Source organism: Gouania willdenowi, chromosome 14, assembly GCF_900634775.1.
Source record: "Gouania willdenowi chromosome 14, fGouWil2.1, whole genome shotgun sequence".
NCBI classification, from domain to species: Eukaryota; Metazoa; Chordata; class Actinopteri; order Blenniiformes; family Gobiesocidae; genus Gouania; species Gouania willdenowi.
In genome coordinates this window covers 13,972,306-13,992,004 of record NC_041057.1, presented here as the reverse complement: position 1 = coordinate 13,992,004, position 19,699 = coordinate 13,972,306, and the positions used below count along the sequence as shown (strand labels likewise).

The following is a 19,699-nucleotide window of genomic DNA, read 5'->3' as shown; positions in this document are numbered from 1 at the left end:
ATGTAACAAAAACATGAAAAATGAAAAAGAAAAACCACTCATTATTTGATATTTGTTTCCAAAACCAAAATGAAAAAACGGAAAACGCCTTGTTTTTCAAATTCAAGCCCTTTTGCTTCGGTACAGAAAACGAAAAACGACCACCTTTATTCGTTTTCCCCATTACCGATTTGACAAAGTACGTGACCCGGAAGTGTACTCTCATCCGACGCTAACGGCTATGCTAACGGCAGTACGGCATGACAAGATCGCTGCTTCCAACTGTGCATAGAAACATGTCCTTTTCGCTTTAGCTGGTGTTGGGCACAGAACCTCCTCACGGACATTTCGGAGGATTTAGAGACTCCTAATTGTTGCAGAGCTAAAGATATCTCGGAATGTGTAACGCTTCACTTTCGGGTCACGTACTTTGGCAAATCGGTAATGCAGAAAACGAATAAAGGTGTTCGTTTCCATTTTACTGTACCGAAGCAAAAGAGCTTGAAATTGAAAAACAGGGCATTTTCCGTTTTTTTTCATTTCGGTTTTGGAAACGAATATCAAATGAGTGTTTTTTTTTTTTGTTTTTCATGTTTTTGTTACATAATGAAAAACGAATGAACAAATGATGTTTATCTCCGACATGCTTCTCCTGGTTGAAATAGCTGCTCTGGAGAACCATGAATACAGAGCCGTTTCTGGCTATATGTGGATTATGCAATTTATATTCCACATAAACCACTAGGGACCCTAAAAAATAAATCCTAGGCCTAACCTGAGGAGAATTACATGTAGTCTTTATACTTGATGTCGTTTAAAGTAAATGTTGAATCAAAGTTGTGATCTTGCTCTCAAAATATTAAAAATAAACATTTTTAGAAACTCACTGTCTGTTTATCTTTGGAGACGATTCAGTTTTCTTCTTGTAGTTGTGTAAACTGTTTTTCTTTAGCTGTAACTAACAAAATGGGTCTTGGTTTACCCATTTTTAAACTAATTAAATTCGTTTCACCGTCTTCAGTTAATGGAAACCCTAAATGATTTACTATCAACCTAAGGACTCCTAGTGGATACTAAAAGATACTGCAGAAGAACATGAAGGACGCTTACAGGGTTGTGTTCCACTCATAATTGTTTGCTTATGGCGCCCTCTTGTGGGACAAAACAAAGCTAAAGAATATACTCTCGAACTTTAAAAGAACTTTATTCTTTAACGTTTGTTTGAAGTATCTGTTTTGTGTACTGATGCACAATGAAGCGTAAAATCCGAAAAATCATCAACAACCCCAAAAAAATTATCTGAACACTTTGCTGTGAACTAGAAACTTGCTGAAAACACAAATCTGTAGAGCGTCTGCTCCAGCAAAGCAGTTTGTATTCACTCATCCTACAGTCTCAGATCCACAATCAGATTCTGGAATTCTAGATTTTTATACAAGATTAACTGCATGAAGTTTGACACAGGTATGAAATCATTTACTGTGAGGACAAACATAAGTTTTTCAACACCTGTTCAGAATGATCACATGTTTAATGATATTACTTTGCTCGTGTATATAATTATTGGTAATCATTGAATTTCACAAAGAGAAGATGCATGAGATTGGTGCCCATAGATTTTATATTACTATTCAGTTCAGCTCAAAGCAAGCAGACGCTGATCCAGAGTCAGTATCGTATGGGGGTAAAAACAGCGTCCAACAGCCACTGGTTTCACTGGCTGAGCTCCTTGAGGCTGCGCAGTGAGTTGGCACAGCTGGTGATGAGGCTGCACAGCTGGATGCTGGCCTCCAGTGAGGCTGAGCTCTGTAATTGTGTGGTGGCCCAGCGCAGCTTGGTGAGAACGGCATCCTCTGCTTCTTGGAGCATGGATTGGAGGGCGGGGCGCTGGGGGGACACTGGTGGTCGGGCTGGGGCTAGGGGGGCTGAGGTGGGAGAGGAGGTAGAGATGGGAGGCGACACTGCAACGGGTGGAAGCAGAGCAGCTCTTCCCCCCGCAGCAGCCCCCTCACAGTGCTCCGGTCTGGGCTGAGGAACCAGTGGCCCTGCCTGGATGCTGCTGCTGCTGCTGGGGGTCACATTAAGTTCATTGGCCGGGGTCTGCAGAGGAGCCTGAGCTGCAAGCTGCCGCTCTCTGACCTGAGACAAAGCAGCCTGTGCATTCAGAGCTGAAACAAGTCAAGCAATAGGAGAAAAGTGTTCAAAACCAGAAATAGATTTCATTAGAAAGAGCTCGACATTCGCACCATTTACAAATTCCTACTGGACAGAAAATACATATCATTGTTTGAGATCAAGGATTGAATTCCGTTGGTGCAAAGAAACAGTGCTGGGATCTATGGGAGAGTATAGGCAAACATGTTGCAGTACGATACTTATCACAATACAATATTATTGCGATATATCGCGATATTCTCCCCAGTTGATAGCAAAATTAAACGTAGAGATGAAAAATCAAGTTGCTGTATATGTTCATCAGAAGATATTGATCATTCAGAGGACAAACTGAGTTAAAACTATTTGCTTCAAAACATCCTACTTATTATTTATTTACAGTGTTTTTGCACATTTTCACTGAAAAAAAGAAAATGCAGTGTTACAGACTTCCATCATGAAATAAAGTGCAACAAATTTCTTTTCACTGAAACTACTGTGTAGAAGTCTTAAAGTCACCATGACAACATAATGACGGCATTGTAACAACTGTAAGTGAGAACATTAAGGATAAAGCACCCTGAAACAATGTACAAAAATAAGAAAAAATAATCATTTATCCTAATGTATCAGTTTGAACACTGATCTGAACAGATTATATGAAAATATAATGCCTGTGCATACATAAATATTGCAGGCATTACACATTGCATTGTTACCACTGAAATATTGCACAAATACACAAAAATATTGATTAAATATAAATCCTTTTTTTAAAATATATCGTAAAATCGATTTTTTTTTTTTTTTCACACCCCTACTGGGATCTGATCCCGTCTGCTGCAAGACAGAGAGCGAGTATGAAAAATGCATGTTTGCGTGGCCTGTTCTAACAGAAAAATTGAAAAATGTTTCATATTGTACTTGTATGATGGTGAGCTTATTTAGTAAAGATGTGAGGTGAACGTACCAGGGTTGTCTTTGTCGACATCAGAGTCTAACTCCTGACAGGAGACACAGTAGTTTTTCTGCTGTCTGTCCTGAAGAAGAATCGTCTGTAGACACAAACCACAGTGGCCCCCAACATTATTTACTAATGTACCTTTGTCATTAAGTACCGCTGTGCTTTTGGGTTATGTTGTTCACAAATGCGAACAACACTAACTCAGGATCTAAACTTTATGAATATTTTGCTGATGTTTTGTCGATTATAGATTTTGAACTTCACCTTTTCATCTATTATTAAAGAGTTGTGTGCCGTGTTTTTTATTAATAAGTGGGAAGATTTTTAGGTGCACGTGCAATTTGTGAAAAACAAAGATCCTAAAATGACTGCAAATTTCTTTGAAAATAATTGATGAATATTTCCACGAATGCTAGAGATACTTGTACACTTTGTTTGACCCATTATTCAGTGCGGCCAATTAATTGATCGCTTCATTCTGAAATCACAAGTACAAACTACAACAAAACTGATGTCAAGTGAATCACCGTCCTTGTCTAGCAAAAAGAAAAAAAATAAATCAGTTAAAATGAAGTTATGCATCCATTTACAGAACTCCACATCCCACGTTACAATGCGTAAAAATGTCAACAAACAGTGTTTAGGGTGAAGATTAGGCTGAACGATTAATTGCATTTGCGATATCATAAAATGCGATTTTCTAATTGCAAAGGCGGCAATTTTTTATTTTATTTCTACTATTTATTTATTTTTCTTGTCCTGTCTTGTACTGTCCTGTTAAGTTCAGAGAGTGTTTAAAAAGTCCACATGTTTACATGTTTCATGAAACGTGAAGTTAGTTAGATATGTTGAAGAGGTAGAGATTTGTTTGTTTTATTGCTGTAATCTGTGCTTTAAAATGTATATCATGTATGTATTTAAAGTTTAAATAAATCTGAAATTGTTTAATATGAAACAGATTGAGTTATTGCTTGTGTTCATTGAAAAACACATGACAGAAGGCCCTTGAAAAAAATAATCGCATATTAAATCGCAATTGCAAAATTGAGGGGAAAAAAAAAAAAATCACAATTAGATTTTCCAAAATCGTTCAGCCCTAGTAGAGATGAAAACAAACTTTCAAGCAGAAGTTTTCACCTTTTTGCCTTTTACAATTTACTCATGTTCACCATTTGCAATTTCAGCAACTTTATATTATTTATTTTTTTACATTGTATTCCAGAAAAACTGTTTGCTCTTTCTTATTTACCAGCCTTTATGTTGGCTGTGTTACTAATTAAAATTCTTTATTTCCACTTAGTGGTGTCGTGCTTCTTGAATCATATTTTGGTACTATAACAACTAGAGATCATGTATAGTAAATATTCTGAGTATATTAATGTTATTACTGCATATAGTGACCGATATATCAGTTATTGGCAGAAACATCTGATATCAGCTTTTTCAAACAATCCCACATGGTTCGGGCTCTACTGTGTACAACTGGTTTGTAATGACTAGTCCACTTCTGCTACATGCCACCATGAACAGCACTCACCCCGCATACATCACAGCAGTCCCCCAGCATCTTGTATCCTTTCAGCAGGTAGTCTCCCATCAGTTTGCTGATCTTGTCCTGGCGCTCCCTGCGAGCCTGGATAACCTTCATCTCTGCCTCGCTCGGAGGTTCCCACTGAAAGTCTTCTTCATCTGAAGGTTAATGACAACTCACTCATTTACACACACCGTGTTCACACCAACCCACGTGTTTTTGGCTAATGACTAATAACGCATTAACGCTGATGGCGGGATGCGTCATCAACCCTACTGTTAATGCTATTAAAGTTAACGTGGACGTTTTACTGACATTGGCGTCGTTTTAAAAATAATACAAGGCAGCAATAGCTGTGCTAGACGTCCTGTTAAAGAATGACAAGCTAGCTAGCAAATCAAACAGGCTGATAATATACAAATAATGAAAGCTAACCGCATACAGCAAATATACAGCAAGTGACAAACCAAACCACACATGTTATCTACCGTCCATATTCGTCCAAATAGCCACAAAAAGAAAAAAATGCCACCGTTATTACGATGATAAGTTCACGAACCTCCATTCAAATCCATGTTCTTCTTCTTCTTCTAATGGTTTCCGGCAGGCTGTACACTAAAAGAAGCGTAATGCTGCCCTCTTCTGTTCACTTAGAGTCACTCCATTTTAGATTCTCAAATAGAGGTTGGAAGATTGGAGATACCTCACGACTGCCTTATCTATTAAAATCGACTCTGTTCTTGATGCAAATATTGACTTTATTGAAAACACTGTCAGCCCAAGAGTTGAAAGTTCTTTAAATAACGTTCACAGGCCAATAGAACGTGGGAAATAGTCTCAAGTTGACCACACTGACATAATCCATCCGGATGTTTGCCTATTCGATTTAAATATGCAGCTAGTCCACAATGCCCCAGTCTTAATCTGGTTATCTTAACTTGATTTGATCGGCAAGTTTCCCACAGGAGTCTAGTGCCCTGCACACAAGGTTGACACTTAAAATAATGCCTCCCTCTAGACTCATTCTCCCACTCCCTTTGCCATTGCTGATACACAGTAGCTTTGAAAACACTGACACACTCAGCCTTCCCCAATCGGACCACATATTCAATTTCCGTCTCGAGAAGAGCCTTCTTTGCCAGCCTACCAGCAGCTTCATTCCCCACAATACCTGCATGAGATGGGATCCAGGAAAAAACAATACTAGACCCCATCAACTCTATCCGGTGAAGGCAACACAAAATCTACATTTACAACTTTTTCACACTTACCAACAGTCTTTTCAATATGCGTATTTCATGTTAGCCTCTCATCCATCCACATTCCGAGAAATTTAAACACTTTTACCTTTTCTAACTGGTTTCCATATAAATACAAAGTCATTTGTGGAATTTTCTTTTTCAGGCCAAAGATCATGTACTTACTTTTAGATGCTGAAATCGTAGAACCCCACATTTTTGTCCAGTGTACTACTTGATCCAGGGCTAGCTGAGTTTGCTTGATTAAGTGTTCTGTATTTTTACCCCTATGCCAAATAGCGCCATCGTCCAAATCCATGTTGCTGTAATGTCGTGCGTGATGACGTCGGACGCGTTCAATTGACGTCATTTTCTTCTTCATGTAACAAAATGTTGTAGTGCTGCCACCTTATGGTGGTCCAGCGGTAAGTGCAACAATTACAAAGAAAACAAGCGCAAATAGAAATAATACAAAAATAATAGAAAATAAAACGTTTCAAATAGGGAAGTTATAATAATTCAAATGGTACAGTATATGCAGAGGTGAAAGTAATGGATTACAAGTACTCACGTTACTGTAATTGAGTTGCTTTTATGGGTACTTTTACTTTATATTTATTTCAAAATTAGTCATTTTACTTGTACTTAAAAATAAGTAAAGTAATTCGTTACATTTCTACACACAACTAAATGAGTATATTTTATTTTTTTATTTTTGTTGTTTTAAAATGACTGACATTGTGTAACAACAAAAAATGAAATGACCAGACAATAATCAAATGTCACATCATAGCCGACCAATCAGATTAAATGTAATACACAGCAACAAACAGCATTGCTTGCCGGTTATTTTCTCAGTTTTAGAGTTCATAAATGTAGCTACACTTAGAGCCTGATCATTTTTATTTATTTATTTATTTTATGAATTCCTTTGTGGAATTCATTTGCGTTATTTTATTTAAAAAATAATTTTATACAGATCACGATGCCTTTGCGTAAAATAAATGAAGTTACTACTGTGCAAGATTTCATCTCTTCCTTCTTCCTTTTTAAGTTTATACATGAGATGTTTACTGTATGCAATGAATTGTGGCAGGATTTATTACCAAAAATAAACGTAGGAGGTTAAGTAACTAGTAACTTTTACTTTGAGTACTATTTAATTGAGCTACTTTTTACTTGTACTTGGGGTTCATTTTTTTTTATTTATTTTACTTGTACTTGAGTGTAATTTCAATCAAGAAACAGTACTTCTACTTGAGTAGGATAAATCAGTACTCTTTACACCTTTGAGTATATGGTACATAGTGCAAATGATAAAAAAAATATATACACAAAACATAGTTCAAGTTGAATAAATACAGTGATATAAGGTACAAATGGGATCAGGTAAAAAAAAAAAAACGTTTTGAAAAATTAGGAATTTTGACGGAAGCCACTAACTATTGAAAAAGAGCTTGTGAAGGGTCTCACACAATTGACTATAACAAGTGCGTTGTCTATGTTCACACATGACAGACAGAGTGTTTCAATGATTTTAGAGCAGACCGTGCTTGTTGTTTGCAGGCAATTTTTATTCTGGAGAGCACTGGTGGAGAACCAGTAGGTTATGGAGAATGTGATGAAGCTCTCCTTTAAGCAGTACTAGAATTTCCACAGGTTGCTCTTTTTATTGCAAAAGGAATTAAGCTTCCTTAGAAGGTAGGCTTTTGTCTCTGATGGCATTACCTGAGAATCTCCTCTGTATTAGAGGAGAATGTCTATAAGTGCCTCAACCAGCTGTCCCCCCTCCTCTTCATTTAATTAATTAACTTAAGTCATTTTAGGAAACACTCTAAACCAGGGACTTAATATAACTAACAACAGAAACAAAACCAATAAAACAGTGAGACGTCTATTGATCATGATCTAAATGCATTGTTTGTTTTGTTTGTTCCTTGGAGCTTCAGTGTTTTAGTCAATGTTAGACATGGTAATGGCTTAAAATGATAATGCTTGTATAAAAACCTCAATGCTTGCACCTGACATTGCATCTTCTAAAGTTTTACAGAAGGGGCTAAAAGTAAACGCATGTACTCCTCGGCTTTTACATGATGAATTTGCATTTGTTTACATCACTTTGTTGAAAATAGTTAGCGTTTCCATTTGAGCTTTTGTCTTACTAGACAACCAAAAAATCTGTTTAGTTCTGAAACAATTAATTAAGTCATTATTACAACTATATATATATATATATATATATATATATATATATATATATTTATCTATTAATAAATAAATGTAACCTGCTGGATTAGCTGATTTAAAAACAGTCACCACATTTACAACCTGTTATGTATCCTTATAATAAAGGTCAGAGTAAAACCGTGTCAGAAAAATTAAAACAAAGTGTAAAAATGTTTTTGATCAATATTTTATTATTTTTGGGGGTAATTATTTGATGTGTACAGTCAATGGTTTACATTTCACAGAAAAGAAAAAAGAAAAAAAAAACCTCATAGTTCAATTTAATAGATCGGTTTATCAGTAATTAAAGCACAGTAGTTATTTTCCTCACAAACCAAAAATAGGTGAAATTATTATTAGTGTGCATGCTTTTCTACCAAGTCTGTGGTACAGTATCTACCAGTTTTAATCGCTCTACAACTAAATGACATTAGATCAACAGAAGTAAGCAGAAAAAGGCTGCCAGGGGACAGATGTTACATCTTATTGTTCTCTTTTCCTGTGCTGACGCATCATCAGTCACATTCTACGTTGCTATCACACTTTTCTTTAGTTTTCCTCCTCTTTTCTTTTTGTCCACGTCTTCCCAGCCTCCAGTGTTACGTCTGGGGGGAAAAAACAACAAACATACAGTGACAGACACACACAATAAAAACCCCAAAAACTTTTTATCCAATATCAAATAATTCAATATCAGTGTAGGCTATATACAGTACATTTAATTTTAATTCCAATTTCAGTTTTCCCAAATGTGGTGTAATTATTACTGGCATACTAAAAACCCTAAAATCATCCCACAAATGCTTAATAGAGATTAAGTTCAATCTTGCACTTTCCTCTGCTTCAGACGTGCAAGACAAAGATTTGACAAGTCTGACTGTAAATCTCTTCCAAACATTTGCTACACATCTAACAACCATTTTAAAGAGGAACTATGGGTAAAAAATTGCAATATTCTCCAACAAATCATGTAGATGTGAGCAATATCCATGTTATATAGCAATTTCTATTTCAGGAAATTAATCATTTCCATCCATTTTTCATTATCACAAAATAAATGGAGGCCCTAAAGTATATACAACAATAAACAAATACAGAATTTACATTAGAAGGAAAATAATATGAATACAAATATGACACTTCAGTCAATGAACTGTTTAAAGACTGTGCGTTTTCACCAAAAATACAGAACTATTTAAATGAATTAAATATCAAGTTCTTTCTTGATTTAAAATAATAAAACATCATTGAATTCATCAGTTAGAAGACAGATGTGGACAGGAAATATGTCTAATGATGTGATTTCTTTAGTGACAGGAGAATGAAGCAGCACTTACACTGATGGGATGTTTTTACTCTGCAGGAAGGAAACAAAACATATATATTAGATCCAGGGTGAAACCACATGGATAAGAATAAAATACTAAACAAATGTTTTATCAATGTACCTTCAGGCTTGGGGTGCATGAGTGACACAGGCAGCTCCACTGTGACATCACTAAGGAAGAAAATAAACCCACCAATCAGAACGGATTAAAAAAGCATTATTGGTTCCTGGTTAAACTATAAAAAGGATCCAATCTGCTCACCTGGCAGTAAGGCCTCCCAGAAGGCTGTGAAATTTTTAAAAAAATGAGGTTATTTTCAGGTTTTGGATCAATTTTAACTAACTTGATAAACAGGGACACGCTCACCCTCCTCCAGCCACCATCAGGTTGATTTTAATCTTGTAGGAAACCAGGATTCCCAAAACCTCCTTTTCAATTCCTGGCCGCAGCCTGTGGAAGAAGAATTCCAAGGATGGGAAGATTAGACATTTTCATTTCCTCTAATACCCTCAGTGTAGCTCAGGGACATGTGGACACAGCAAAAGCTTCATTGGTGGAGACTCCAGTTCATAGCACAGGTACAAAATCATCAAAATAGATTTGAATTCAGATTTTCAAAGTACGGTTGCATAATCATTAAAAAGACATTTTTCTGCCTTTAAATCAGCTAACATTGTATTGATCAATTCTCCAGACTAATAGCAGAATTTGATGGTTTTCTTCCAATCAACAATGTTTCTGATGCTAAAGTTTGATTTCAGCCCTGTAATTATTATGTAACTTGCTCCCAACTTGCATATTTAAAACAAATAAAGAAAAAAGACTGTAAAGGAATACTAGTCTTTTTGCTAATTGGAATCAATTTTCACCGGTGGTTCCCAATTCTTTTGTTCTGCACCCCCTTTGCATTTTTTGTCAAATCATGTGTACCCCCTCCTTATATCATAAATACCCTCTTCTTCATTTAGCTCTCCTAAACCCCTAACTGTGTCTCAAACATTGGTTCCCTAATGCTTAATCTACAAATTAAAAACAATGAGTGGAATTTAAAGTGGAATTTATTCAAAAATATATACCATTACTTCAACAGTAAGTAAATACGATCTCCTTTGTAAAATGTAGTTATTTGTTGTCTCCTATTGTCAGTAGAGTGATAAAATGGCCTTGAAAGCATTAAAAAAAAAAATCCTATTTCAATAAATTACAAGAAAATATAGTACTGTATATTATTAAGCAAAGGTACTGTTAGTTTGGGGTGAATTTGTCCAAAAAGTAGCCTATAAAGGAACTACGAACATTTCCGAATTATCTTTAAATTAATTGTTAAATCTTTCCGAGTACCCCCTGCAATGTGCTCCTGTACCCCTGTTTGAGAACCACTGATTTACACTGACTTAATGTATAAATTCATTAATATGGGAATAAATAAATAAATAAACATCACAGGTTAGAAACCTTTTTAAAGTAAACATTTTTTTCCAAGACCCACTTTGTGTGAGTTATACTGGGGCTTAGTAAGAAATAGTAAGAGCAAACTTTTCATGTGGATTAAGTGTTGTTTTTTTTTAGTTTATGGACCCACATTGTGGTGGAGGCCAAGTTAGTGTCCTCGTCCTTGAGTCGTCCATCCAGAGCCAAACCTCTCTTCTCTTTGTTGTCGGACAGCAGAGGTGTGATGCTCAGTGTGTTTTCAAAGGTGCTGTTTGATTCCACTGTCTCTCTGTTGGGGAAAAAGGAGAAGATGGTAAACTTTACACCTGCGTGTCCTTTCCATTACTGGTCACATCATTTGTAGTTCTTGCCAACGCACCCAAACTCCTGGCTGAGAACAGCCTTGGTGTATTTGTCTGCAGAGTAGAGGACGATATCTGTGGCTTGCTCCACTGTTTGGGGACAAAAACACAGATTAAAGATTGCATTGTGTAAGTAGAGTTAGTAAGGTCATCATAGGGACTCACCAGTGATTTTGAGCTTCTTCACAGTCTTGTTGCTTTCATTATTGATCTTGATCTTGATTGGAATGGTTTCACCGTGAAAGTAAAGCTGTGGAAACAAACTTGGATACATGTACTGTCCACGTGAGGTGTGATCCATATACGATCAGCTAATGACACTTAGAAATGAGTACTGTACATCTTTTTCCAGTGAGGCTTCTAGATGGACCGGCTTGTCAGACATCATGAAGCTTTTGCAGATATCAGCCTTGGGTCCAGTGCCCACACTAGATGGAGCGTACTGGATTTTACGAATGACAAGGCGGGCGGTATCCCTGTTCAGGAAGATAGCAACACGTCTCTGTTTAGAACCCTCACGTGCCGCAAACAACAACTGATAGCACTCACTTCTTCTCAATCTTCTCATCTGGTTGCATTTCTCTTTGGCAAGGAATGTTTTAACCTCAAAGTCAACACCACATGCCTGCACACCAAAGATCAAGTGTTAATAGATATGAATCAACATTTGTAGGACAGTACCACTGAAATGTTAGAAAGTTTACCTTTCCCTTGTCGTCAGGGCCAGGCTGCAGAGAGACTGAGCACGGCAGATTGTTGGGAATCTACAGAAACAAGGAGGAACATCAGCTCAAAACACAGTATTTCATTAATTTGCCAAAACATTTAAGCATATTCCACATAATAAGGGGAATTTTAGGTTTATGTCCAGCCCAAGTCAAAGCTCTGCAAGGTGACTAAATAAACGTTAACACTTTACTTGAAGTTTTATGCATAAGGCTGATATTACGCTGTCATTATCTGTCATTAGCATGAATAAGGTGTCATGAAGGCTGCCATTAAGTGTTGTTCACTAAATTATGACACATTTGGAGCTATGTTGGCATTTTTTGGGTTAGGTAGAGGGATCTAGTGGGGATTGGTAGGGTTAGGGGTTAGAGTTACAAAGGGTTTTTTGGTTAGTGTTATGGTTAGGGTGGTTAGAGTAACAAAGGGTTATGGCTAGGTTAGGGTTATGGTTATGTTATGGTTAGGGGTTAGAGTAACAAAGGGTTATGGCTAGGGTTATGGTTAGTGTTATGGTTAGGAGTTAGAGTAACAAAGGGTTATGGTTAGGGTTATGGTTAGGGTTATGGTTAGGGGTTAGAGTAACAAAGGGTTATGGTTAGGGTTATGGTTTGGGTTATGGTTAGGAGTTAGAGTAACAAAGAGTTATGGTTAGGGTAACGAACGACACATAATGACAGCCTTTGACACCTAATCCATGCTAATGACAGGTTTCATGTCATAATAATGTCAGCCTTTATGTAATAAAACTTCAAGTAAGTGTTACCAAATAAACTCTAATATCCAATGTGCATATTAAATTAAAACACACCTCTGTTATCAATTCTCAAAATGGTACTATTGAATCATTAATAGTTGTACATTTCTAGTCAATTTTATTTAAGAAAATGTTTACATTACTATTTATTAAATTGTTATTTTATTTTAACTTGAACTGAAAATACAAAAGTCAGTCTTCATCCCACATCAGGTTAGATACAGTATGATTAGAATGATCAAGAAATAAATTTATTCAGGAAGCACTAAATACTGTTTCATTCTACTTATTACGACGTTTGATTCTTTAAAATGAATGTTAACACTTGTTCATTCATCATTATGCTCTATAGTTGTTTTTATAGTATTCTGCACAAAATATTGTAACAGGACAACGGGGGGTTCAGATTCAGAAATAAGAGAACGGGGGTACTTGAGCCAAAAATATTTGAGAACTACTGGTTTAAATCAAGTATTTCTAATTTTATATTTAAATTTAATGAGTAAAGGATGTGTTTAAGTGTCACTGAGAAACTGAGTCCCGTACTTCAAAGGTAAAGGGGTACGAGTTGTCCCCAGCCTTCTTCAGAAGGGTTTCATGCATGGCGGTCAGAGCGGGCTTGCTGGTCTCGGGGTAGATCTGGACGTGTGTGATCCAGATGTCCTTCCTAAAGCACAGGCCCATCACGTCCAGGTCGTCACTACCGTAGCGGAAGGCACATGCCAGCTGCACGAAGACTGCCAACAGAACAATAAGTGAGTCTTTGTGACATCCAGAACCTTCAAACAGCACAGCCAAGAATTTATTTACCTTTTCTGTCTCCAAAATCTGTTGTGTCCAACTTAACAACACCATCTGTAAATTCCAACATTATGTCAATTATTCAATGCAGCGTAATCAAAAACATATTCGCACACAGTGACGAATGCTCAGAACGTACCAACTTTTTCCACTTTGGACACATCGTCGACATAGTCTCTCTTCCCCAGGTAGAGGGTGAGCTGTGAGACACAAGGTTAGACACTCTAAACGCGAATAAGTTACCAGAACAAGTTGATCATCTTAAAAGTATAATATTAAGAGAACTTAAAAGTTTGGATGACTGGCTACTTGAATTTAAGTGCTAGATGAAATTCAAACATCAAAAATAACAGGACTTAATCATTCTTAGCATGTAATTACTTAATTCTATTAAGTCGTACTTAAGTAAGTTGCGTTTTTAAGAGGCTTACTTATAAACAAATATAGTTCCATTTATTTAAAAAATGTTAGTTAAATATACTCAAAAAGGAAGAACATGTTACACCAACTTGACATAATTAAGTTAGTAGAACTTTTTCTTTAACTTTGAGCATAAACTACTTCATCTATTACAGATGTAGAATGTTCGTGCTTCAGTTTCCTGGAGCACACTTACCCCTCCGTTTCCACTGGTCTTCTTGAATACCCTGCACAGAAAGCAAACAAGAAACCTCATGAATTCACATTAATGCTGATGAAAGTCAACGCAATAAAAAAAAAAATCAGGTAACAATCCCATAATTAAAATGCTTTCAAATGTATTATGAGGATCATTATCTCTAATAACTTATGTCTCTCAAATGTTTAAAGACAATCTAATGTTTGCATCCTAAACTTGTAATATTATTCCTAAAGTTAACTTACATATACTTCATTGTCATTGTAAAACAGCAGTGACGTATTAGGGATTCTACAGAAAACATTGTGGTCTGTTTCATGTATAAAAACCTTTCAGCATTAAAATTTGCAGTAGAAATTGTAACTATTTGGGCAGAAAAATACAGACAATAATTTTCTCTAAAATCTGATGTTATTGTGAGAGAGTTTTGTCCTGAAGTTGGTTTCCTTTTGGATGTTAGCGGCACCCACCACCGAGCTTTCGACAACAAGCCAGCAGATTTCTCACGTATAAAGTTATTTTTTTTGTGTTGGATTGTTACACATTTTGTGGTGGATTTAGGCCTTGTGCATTTGTGAGTGACTAGCTGGAGAAACCAATGGATGTTAATAAAGTTTAGTTGAAATAACTGACAGGGTTAGTGTCAGAGTTCAGCACATGAAACATTGATCAGGTTTAGTTTCTCCAGGTGAAGCCTTTTAGTTGGCGAGCAGCAGAAGGGCCACTAATCCCTTATTTGACTTCATCCATTTAGGAATAGCTAAGTGTGGTGCAGATTTGCCTCATCTCGCCTGGATTGAAAGGCTGGCTCAGGTGAGCGAGCCACAAATGGTGTGACAGGGTTCCCAAATAGCTGATTATCAACGTGATGGAAAAAGCTCCTTATGTGTTGGTCAGTCTGCGAACACATTAAGCCCACACGGACCTTAAATAAATAAGTTTAAACTCCTTGTCACCGCATACATTTGACTGACCTTGTGACGGTGTCTAAAATCTTAGGTTACTACAATTACTCAAACACATTGTAAAGGTTTTTTTTTTGTCATTTTTTAAACAAAATAATAGTTTCATTTTGGGCTATTTATCACAGCCATTTGAATTTGGATGATTTGTCATGAGAAATTACTTGTATAATGTCTTTTAATAGTCATGTTAGAGGTCTATTCTGGTTATTTCTATGTTAATTGTGGTTTTTGGTGACATTACTCACTTTGCCATGTCTGGACGATGTTTGGTAAGTATCTGTTAAAACAAGAAGACATATTGTATATAGGTTAATGTATTGTTCAGGTAATAATTTAACTTGTATAGCACATCTCACACACAGGTCAACTCCTTGTGCTTTACATTTAAGACACTGATCATTTAACCAGCTGTCAGTCCTCTGCTCGCTGCTGGGAGGTTTGGTTTTGAGGGTACACCAGGTTAATCCAGGGCGATACGATTACACCGTCAGTGTTAGGGCTCCTAGTGTTAAGGTTGTTATTCTCTGTCTGCTAATTGGCCTCCGTCCAACAGACGTGGACTTCCCAACAAAACACCACGAGATTTAATTTGCCCACGTGATTATGTCACAGTTTGATCTCTCAGACAACTCATCTGATAGTTTCGTACACATGTAGAGGCAGTGGGTCCTAAAGTTGATCCTCTGTGGATGAGAGGAGTTGATCAAGGTGTTAGAAAATAGAAAAGTTACACAGAAACCTTCTTTTTGACTCCTTCAGTTTAATTTCTTCCACAGTTCTCCAATAATTTTCTCTGTAAAATTATGCAAGTCTCACTGTGAAGCAAAACTCAGATTACCAGATGGGTTCATCAATAACATTTCACATAATAACCAGTTGGGAAGCAACTGCACTTTAGCTTTTCTTTGCAAAAACACTGAAATTGGCAGTGAACAATGTTTGACCTCCATTTTCTCAATTTCATTGAACCAAAAAAAATAAAATAAAAAATGTGATCTACAAAGATTGCGTCATTAAATAAATAAGCCTAAAAGTTTGGATGCATTGAAAAGCCCCCTGTATGTTCTTCTTCTCTGCAGCGTTAAGCACATGGGATACCCGTGCATTGTCTAATGATAGAAATATAACATTAATTTAAAACAGAACAATCTGATTTAACTTATTTTGGAACATCTAAAGCTTTCACAGCCCCATTGCAGCATATAGATAAAGCAAACTATAGTAAAAACATCAAACCTAAATTATCAACATTCACATACTTTTTTAATGTATTTTTATTATCATTATTATTTATTGTTCGGTTGGATGCTGAATGATGATGATCACATATTCCACATCACCTAAAAACCCTTGCATTGTTTATTTAAAGCTTTACTCTCTGCAAACAGACAAATAACAAAAGTGTGCATCACATCTCATTATCATCCAGAGTAACTATAATAATACTCCCACAAATGCCCAACTCATGCACACACCTGCTAGGTTTTACTCCACATGTGCATTCTAGAGCAGAATAATGAGTCGCAAAGGTACTTCAACATCAACATCAGTATCCCATCATGTGAAATCATCTCATACCTGCTCTCAGTCGTCTGAGCCCGGGGCCGAGGGTGTCAGGATAAGTGGAGAGTGCGATCTCCAACTGTTGATCTCCCTTTTTATAGTGGCAGCCTCCATCTGTGCATCATTCAGGCTTAGCTGCTTCACTATTGCTCTCGTAGCTTGCTTCATAATCTCATTAAGCAATCAGTGGATAACTTTTTTGGACTACAAAAGGTTTAAAAATACAGTGCCAGTCTGAAAACAGATACACAGTCTGCACAAAGTTGTGGTAGTAGGAGTCTGATTATCTCCTTATAGAGCGATCAAGACTGATTTCAGTGAATGGCAAGGGATAAACCAGGATCACAAAATGTTGGGTCTCCCTAATCCAAAATTAGCTCAGTGAAGATAATCCTGCAGGGTTCTTCGAATTAAATCAGCATGAGGTTTATTCTTAACTTTGTATTTATTATTAGACTTTATTCGCTATAATTAACCTGATCTTTGTACTGCATTTTTCCCCCCTGGTTTTATTTATTGGCTTTTAAATGAATGTTTAGCAGTAGAAAAGAGGGTTTTTTGGAGGTTCTCCCATTGGCCTGATCTCAGCAGATTAACATAAACAGGAGCGCTGATGGCAACGTCAAAGTAAGCTGCCTCAGTCAACAACTTTGCACCAATGTGCCAGAATCACCTGAGTTCACTTTGACCTTTGGATCACCAGGGATCCTCCGGCTGCATGGTTCACTATAACAAGCACATGCTGTAGATGGAGGTGAAAAAGAGTTGAGATAAAGTCAGAGCTTGTGGATTTATCTTTTTTTTTTTTACAAAATAAATCAATTGTTTAATCTTTTGTTCCCACTTTATGCTGAAAAAAGTGCCAGTGGGGGGGGGGGGTCAATATTTTAATGGTCTATGCTTTAATTGCATTTCTGATTGATCAGTCCTGCAGAAAATAAAAGATATTCATGAGGAAATACAATAACTCTTCTTGTTTGACTTTAAACATTTACTTCCTGAGCTTGATCACAGGTAATTTTGTAATCATAACATAGTAAAGAAGGAATTGTGGTCAGTGTATAATGGATTAGTAGCTCGGACACTCCACAAAGCAAATGTTACTGCTTCACTAAGCTCAAATCAAAGTATGCAGATGGAACAGGTGGGATTTCTGTGAAGGCCTAATCCGCTTTGCTCTTCCTCGGGTTGTTTAAATTTGTCTGATGCAATGGGAAAACAAAGCTTGTATTAACTCCATTACATTGAAGACAAGCATATACTTCTTATGAACAGGGCCAATTGAAATGCAACAGGAATACTGGCCTTCACTCATCATTGTTTGGGTTGCAGCGTTTCCAGGGATGTGTGTGTGTGAGGCACCCTGCTGAGCATCAGCCCAAACACAGGCTGACGATGGGTGGGGAATGTTCTTAGAGGAGAAAATGGCTTTAGAGTAATCAGTAGCAATCATCAACCCTGATAGTCATGGGTTATTTTGCATTTTATTTTATATTTATATTTCAAATATTATTGAACTATTTATTGTAACTGAATTGTACATTTTTAGTAAGGTCACTTACAAAGATTTATGATTGTTTTATGCTGTTTTAGAATGTGACATTTTATATTATATTAATGTTGATGATTTAGTTTTCAGGGTTAATTTTAACAGCTGTCCAAAACAGCAGATGAAAAATAGCCATTTGGCAAACTCTGTTACATTTACTGTAATGTGAATGAATATACTTTGTCCCTGTCAAATAAACATAAGGAAACAAAACAAGTCATACATGTGGTTTGGTTATTAACAAGCAATATTCAAGATGTAAATACATCACCAAGCTATAAAACTAGGCAATGGTTAGCAACATTGCCTCAGTGGGAGTTTCAGTCTAAAAACAGGTTAGATTAACTAGACCAGGGGTCTGCAACCTTTATTCTCAAACAAGCCCTTTTGCCTCATCTCACCTGGATTAAAATCCTTCCGGAGCCCAACAAAAAAATACGTTCTCAATGTGTTTTTAGTTGATGTTTTTGTAGGGCGACATAAAATATCTTTAATTTGATAACACATGTCGGTCAACACATAATTGCTAATTTCTTGCAACATATCAAGCATGCATGCTAAGCCGGCACATTGGCAGTTAATGAAATATTTCCCCCACACTAATAAAATCTCTATTTTCTTCCAGACTTGTCTTCTTATTGGTTCAGTTACCAGGGTTTTAAAACTTAAGGTCAGCCACAGGTGCAAGGAGTACATTTCAATAAATGCGAACAAAGGCGACTAAAACTAAGACCAAAATGATTGTGATCGTCATAACAATAATAATGTAATACTTGACAGAAATGGTCTTAAAGACTAGAATTACACAATTACTTTTGTCCAATCATTGGCTAATTTTAAGGTCAGGGCATGTTGGTGTGATATGATATATATATAAGATAAAAGAAGTTGACAGACGATCCCAAGTAGCCAAATCTTGAGTTCAGGTATACTGAGATATTAAAGTCCTATTTTAGTGACACTGGGCCATATCCTAAACACCCCAAAAAGCCCTGTGAGAGTTAATGTTACACCCTCAAACAATTACTAGGCCCAAAACGTATACATTGCACTGGTGATAAATTTAAATTAAATATAAAATCACATTATGATACATTAGATTGAAAAGCTTCTTAGTAAAAAACCAGCCACTGATTGGTCGACTGTCAGGATTATAGGCCAATCACAGACTTGCATTCACATACGCAAAAATACTCAGTCTCAGTTTGCATGTTCTCCCTGGGATTGAGTGGGATCTGTGCATCTTTTTACAATAATAGTGTCTTATTTTGAACTAAACCGTTTTTGAAGAAAAGTGGTGACATAATTTATTATCAGTACCGAGAGTAATTCAACTTGAACTCACTGCATTGGTAGATTCCTGAAAACATCGTGTTTTTTAAAGACACTAAACTAAATGAGATGTTCCTGAGATTAATGAATGGACCAAAAAAAATAAATAATAAAATAAAAGGTATAAATAGGGAGGGTGAAACAAATCTATTTGGGCTCCATGGTGAGTACAGT

The 19,699-nt window shown here is 36.5% G+C and overlaps 2 protein-coding genes across 3 annotated transcripts; both read right to left on the bottom strand.

The window, feature by feature from the left end:
• Positions 1 to 1,491: 1,491 nt before the first annotated feature.
• znrd2 (zinc ribbon domain containing 2) lies at positions 1,492 to 6,233 on the bottom strand. 2 transcript variants are annotated; one of them, XM_028467151.1, is made up of 4 exons: positions 6,053 to 6,233; positions 4,635 to 4,786; positions 3,104 to 3,188; positions 1,492 to 2,147 (listed from the first exon to the last, which is right to left on the bottom strand). In XM_028467151.1, exons 1-4 carry the CDS (start codon positions 6,183 to 6,185, stop codon positions 1,693 to 1,695), a joined length of 825 nt encoding a protein of 274 aa, XP_028322952.1. In that variant the 5' UTR covers positions 6,186 to 6,233; the 3' UTR covers positions 1,492 to 1,692. The 2 variants fall into 2 exon arrangements, with proteins under 2 accessions (XP_028322952.1, XP_028322953.1); XM_028467152.1 differs by lacking the exon at positions 6,053 to 6,233 and adding an exon at positions 5,188 to 5,428.
• A 2,408-nt stretch (positions 6,234 to 8,641) lies between these two features.
• On the bottom strand, positions 8,642 to 15,358 carry LOC114476042 (arrestin-C-like). The gene is given in 16 exon segments (XM_028467287.1): positions 8,642 to 8,697; positions 9,541 to 9,590; positions 9,682 to 9,705; positions 9,787 to 9,870; positions 11,003 to 11,140; positions 11,231 to 11,303; positions 11,379 to 11,463; positions 11,554 to 11,689; positions 11,763 to 11,790; positions 11,793 to 11,838; positions 11,918 to 11,977; positions 13,243 to 13,433; positions 13,507 to 13,551; positions 13,637 to 13,697; positions 14,114 to 14,144; positions 15,327 to 15,358. Coding segments are annotated over 16 exon segments (1,116 nt in total). The 5' UTR covers positions 15,335 to 15,358.
• Between the last annotated feature and the right edge of the window lie 4,341 nt (positions 15,359 to 19,699).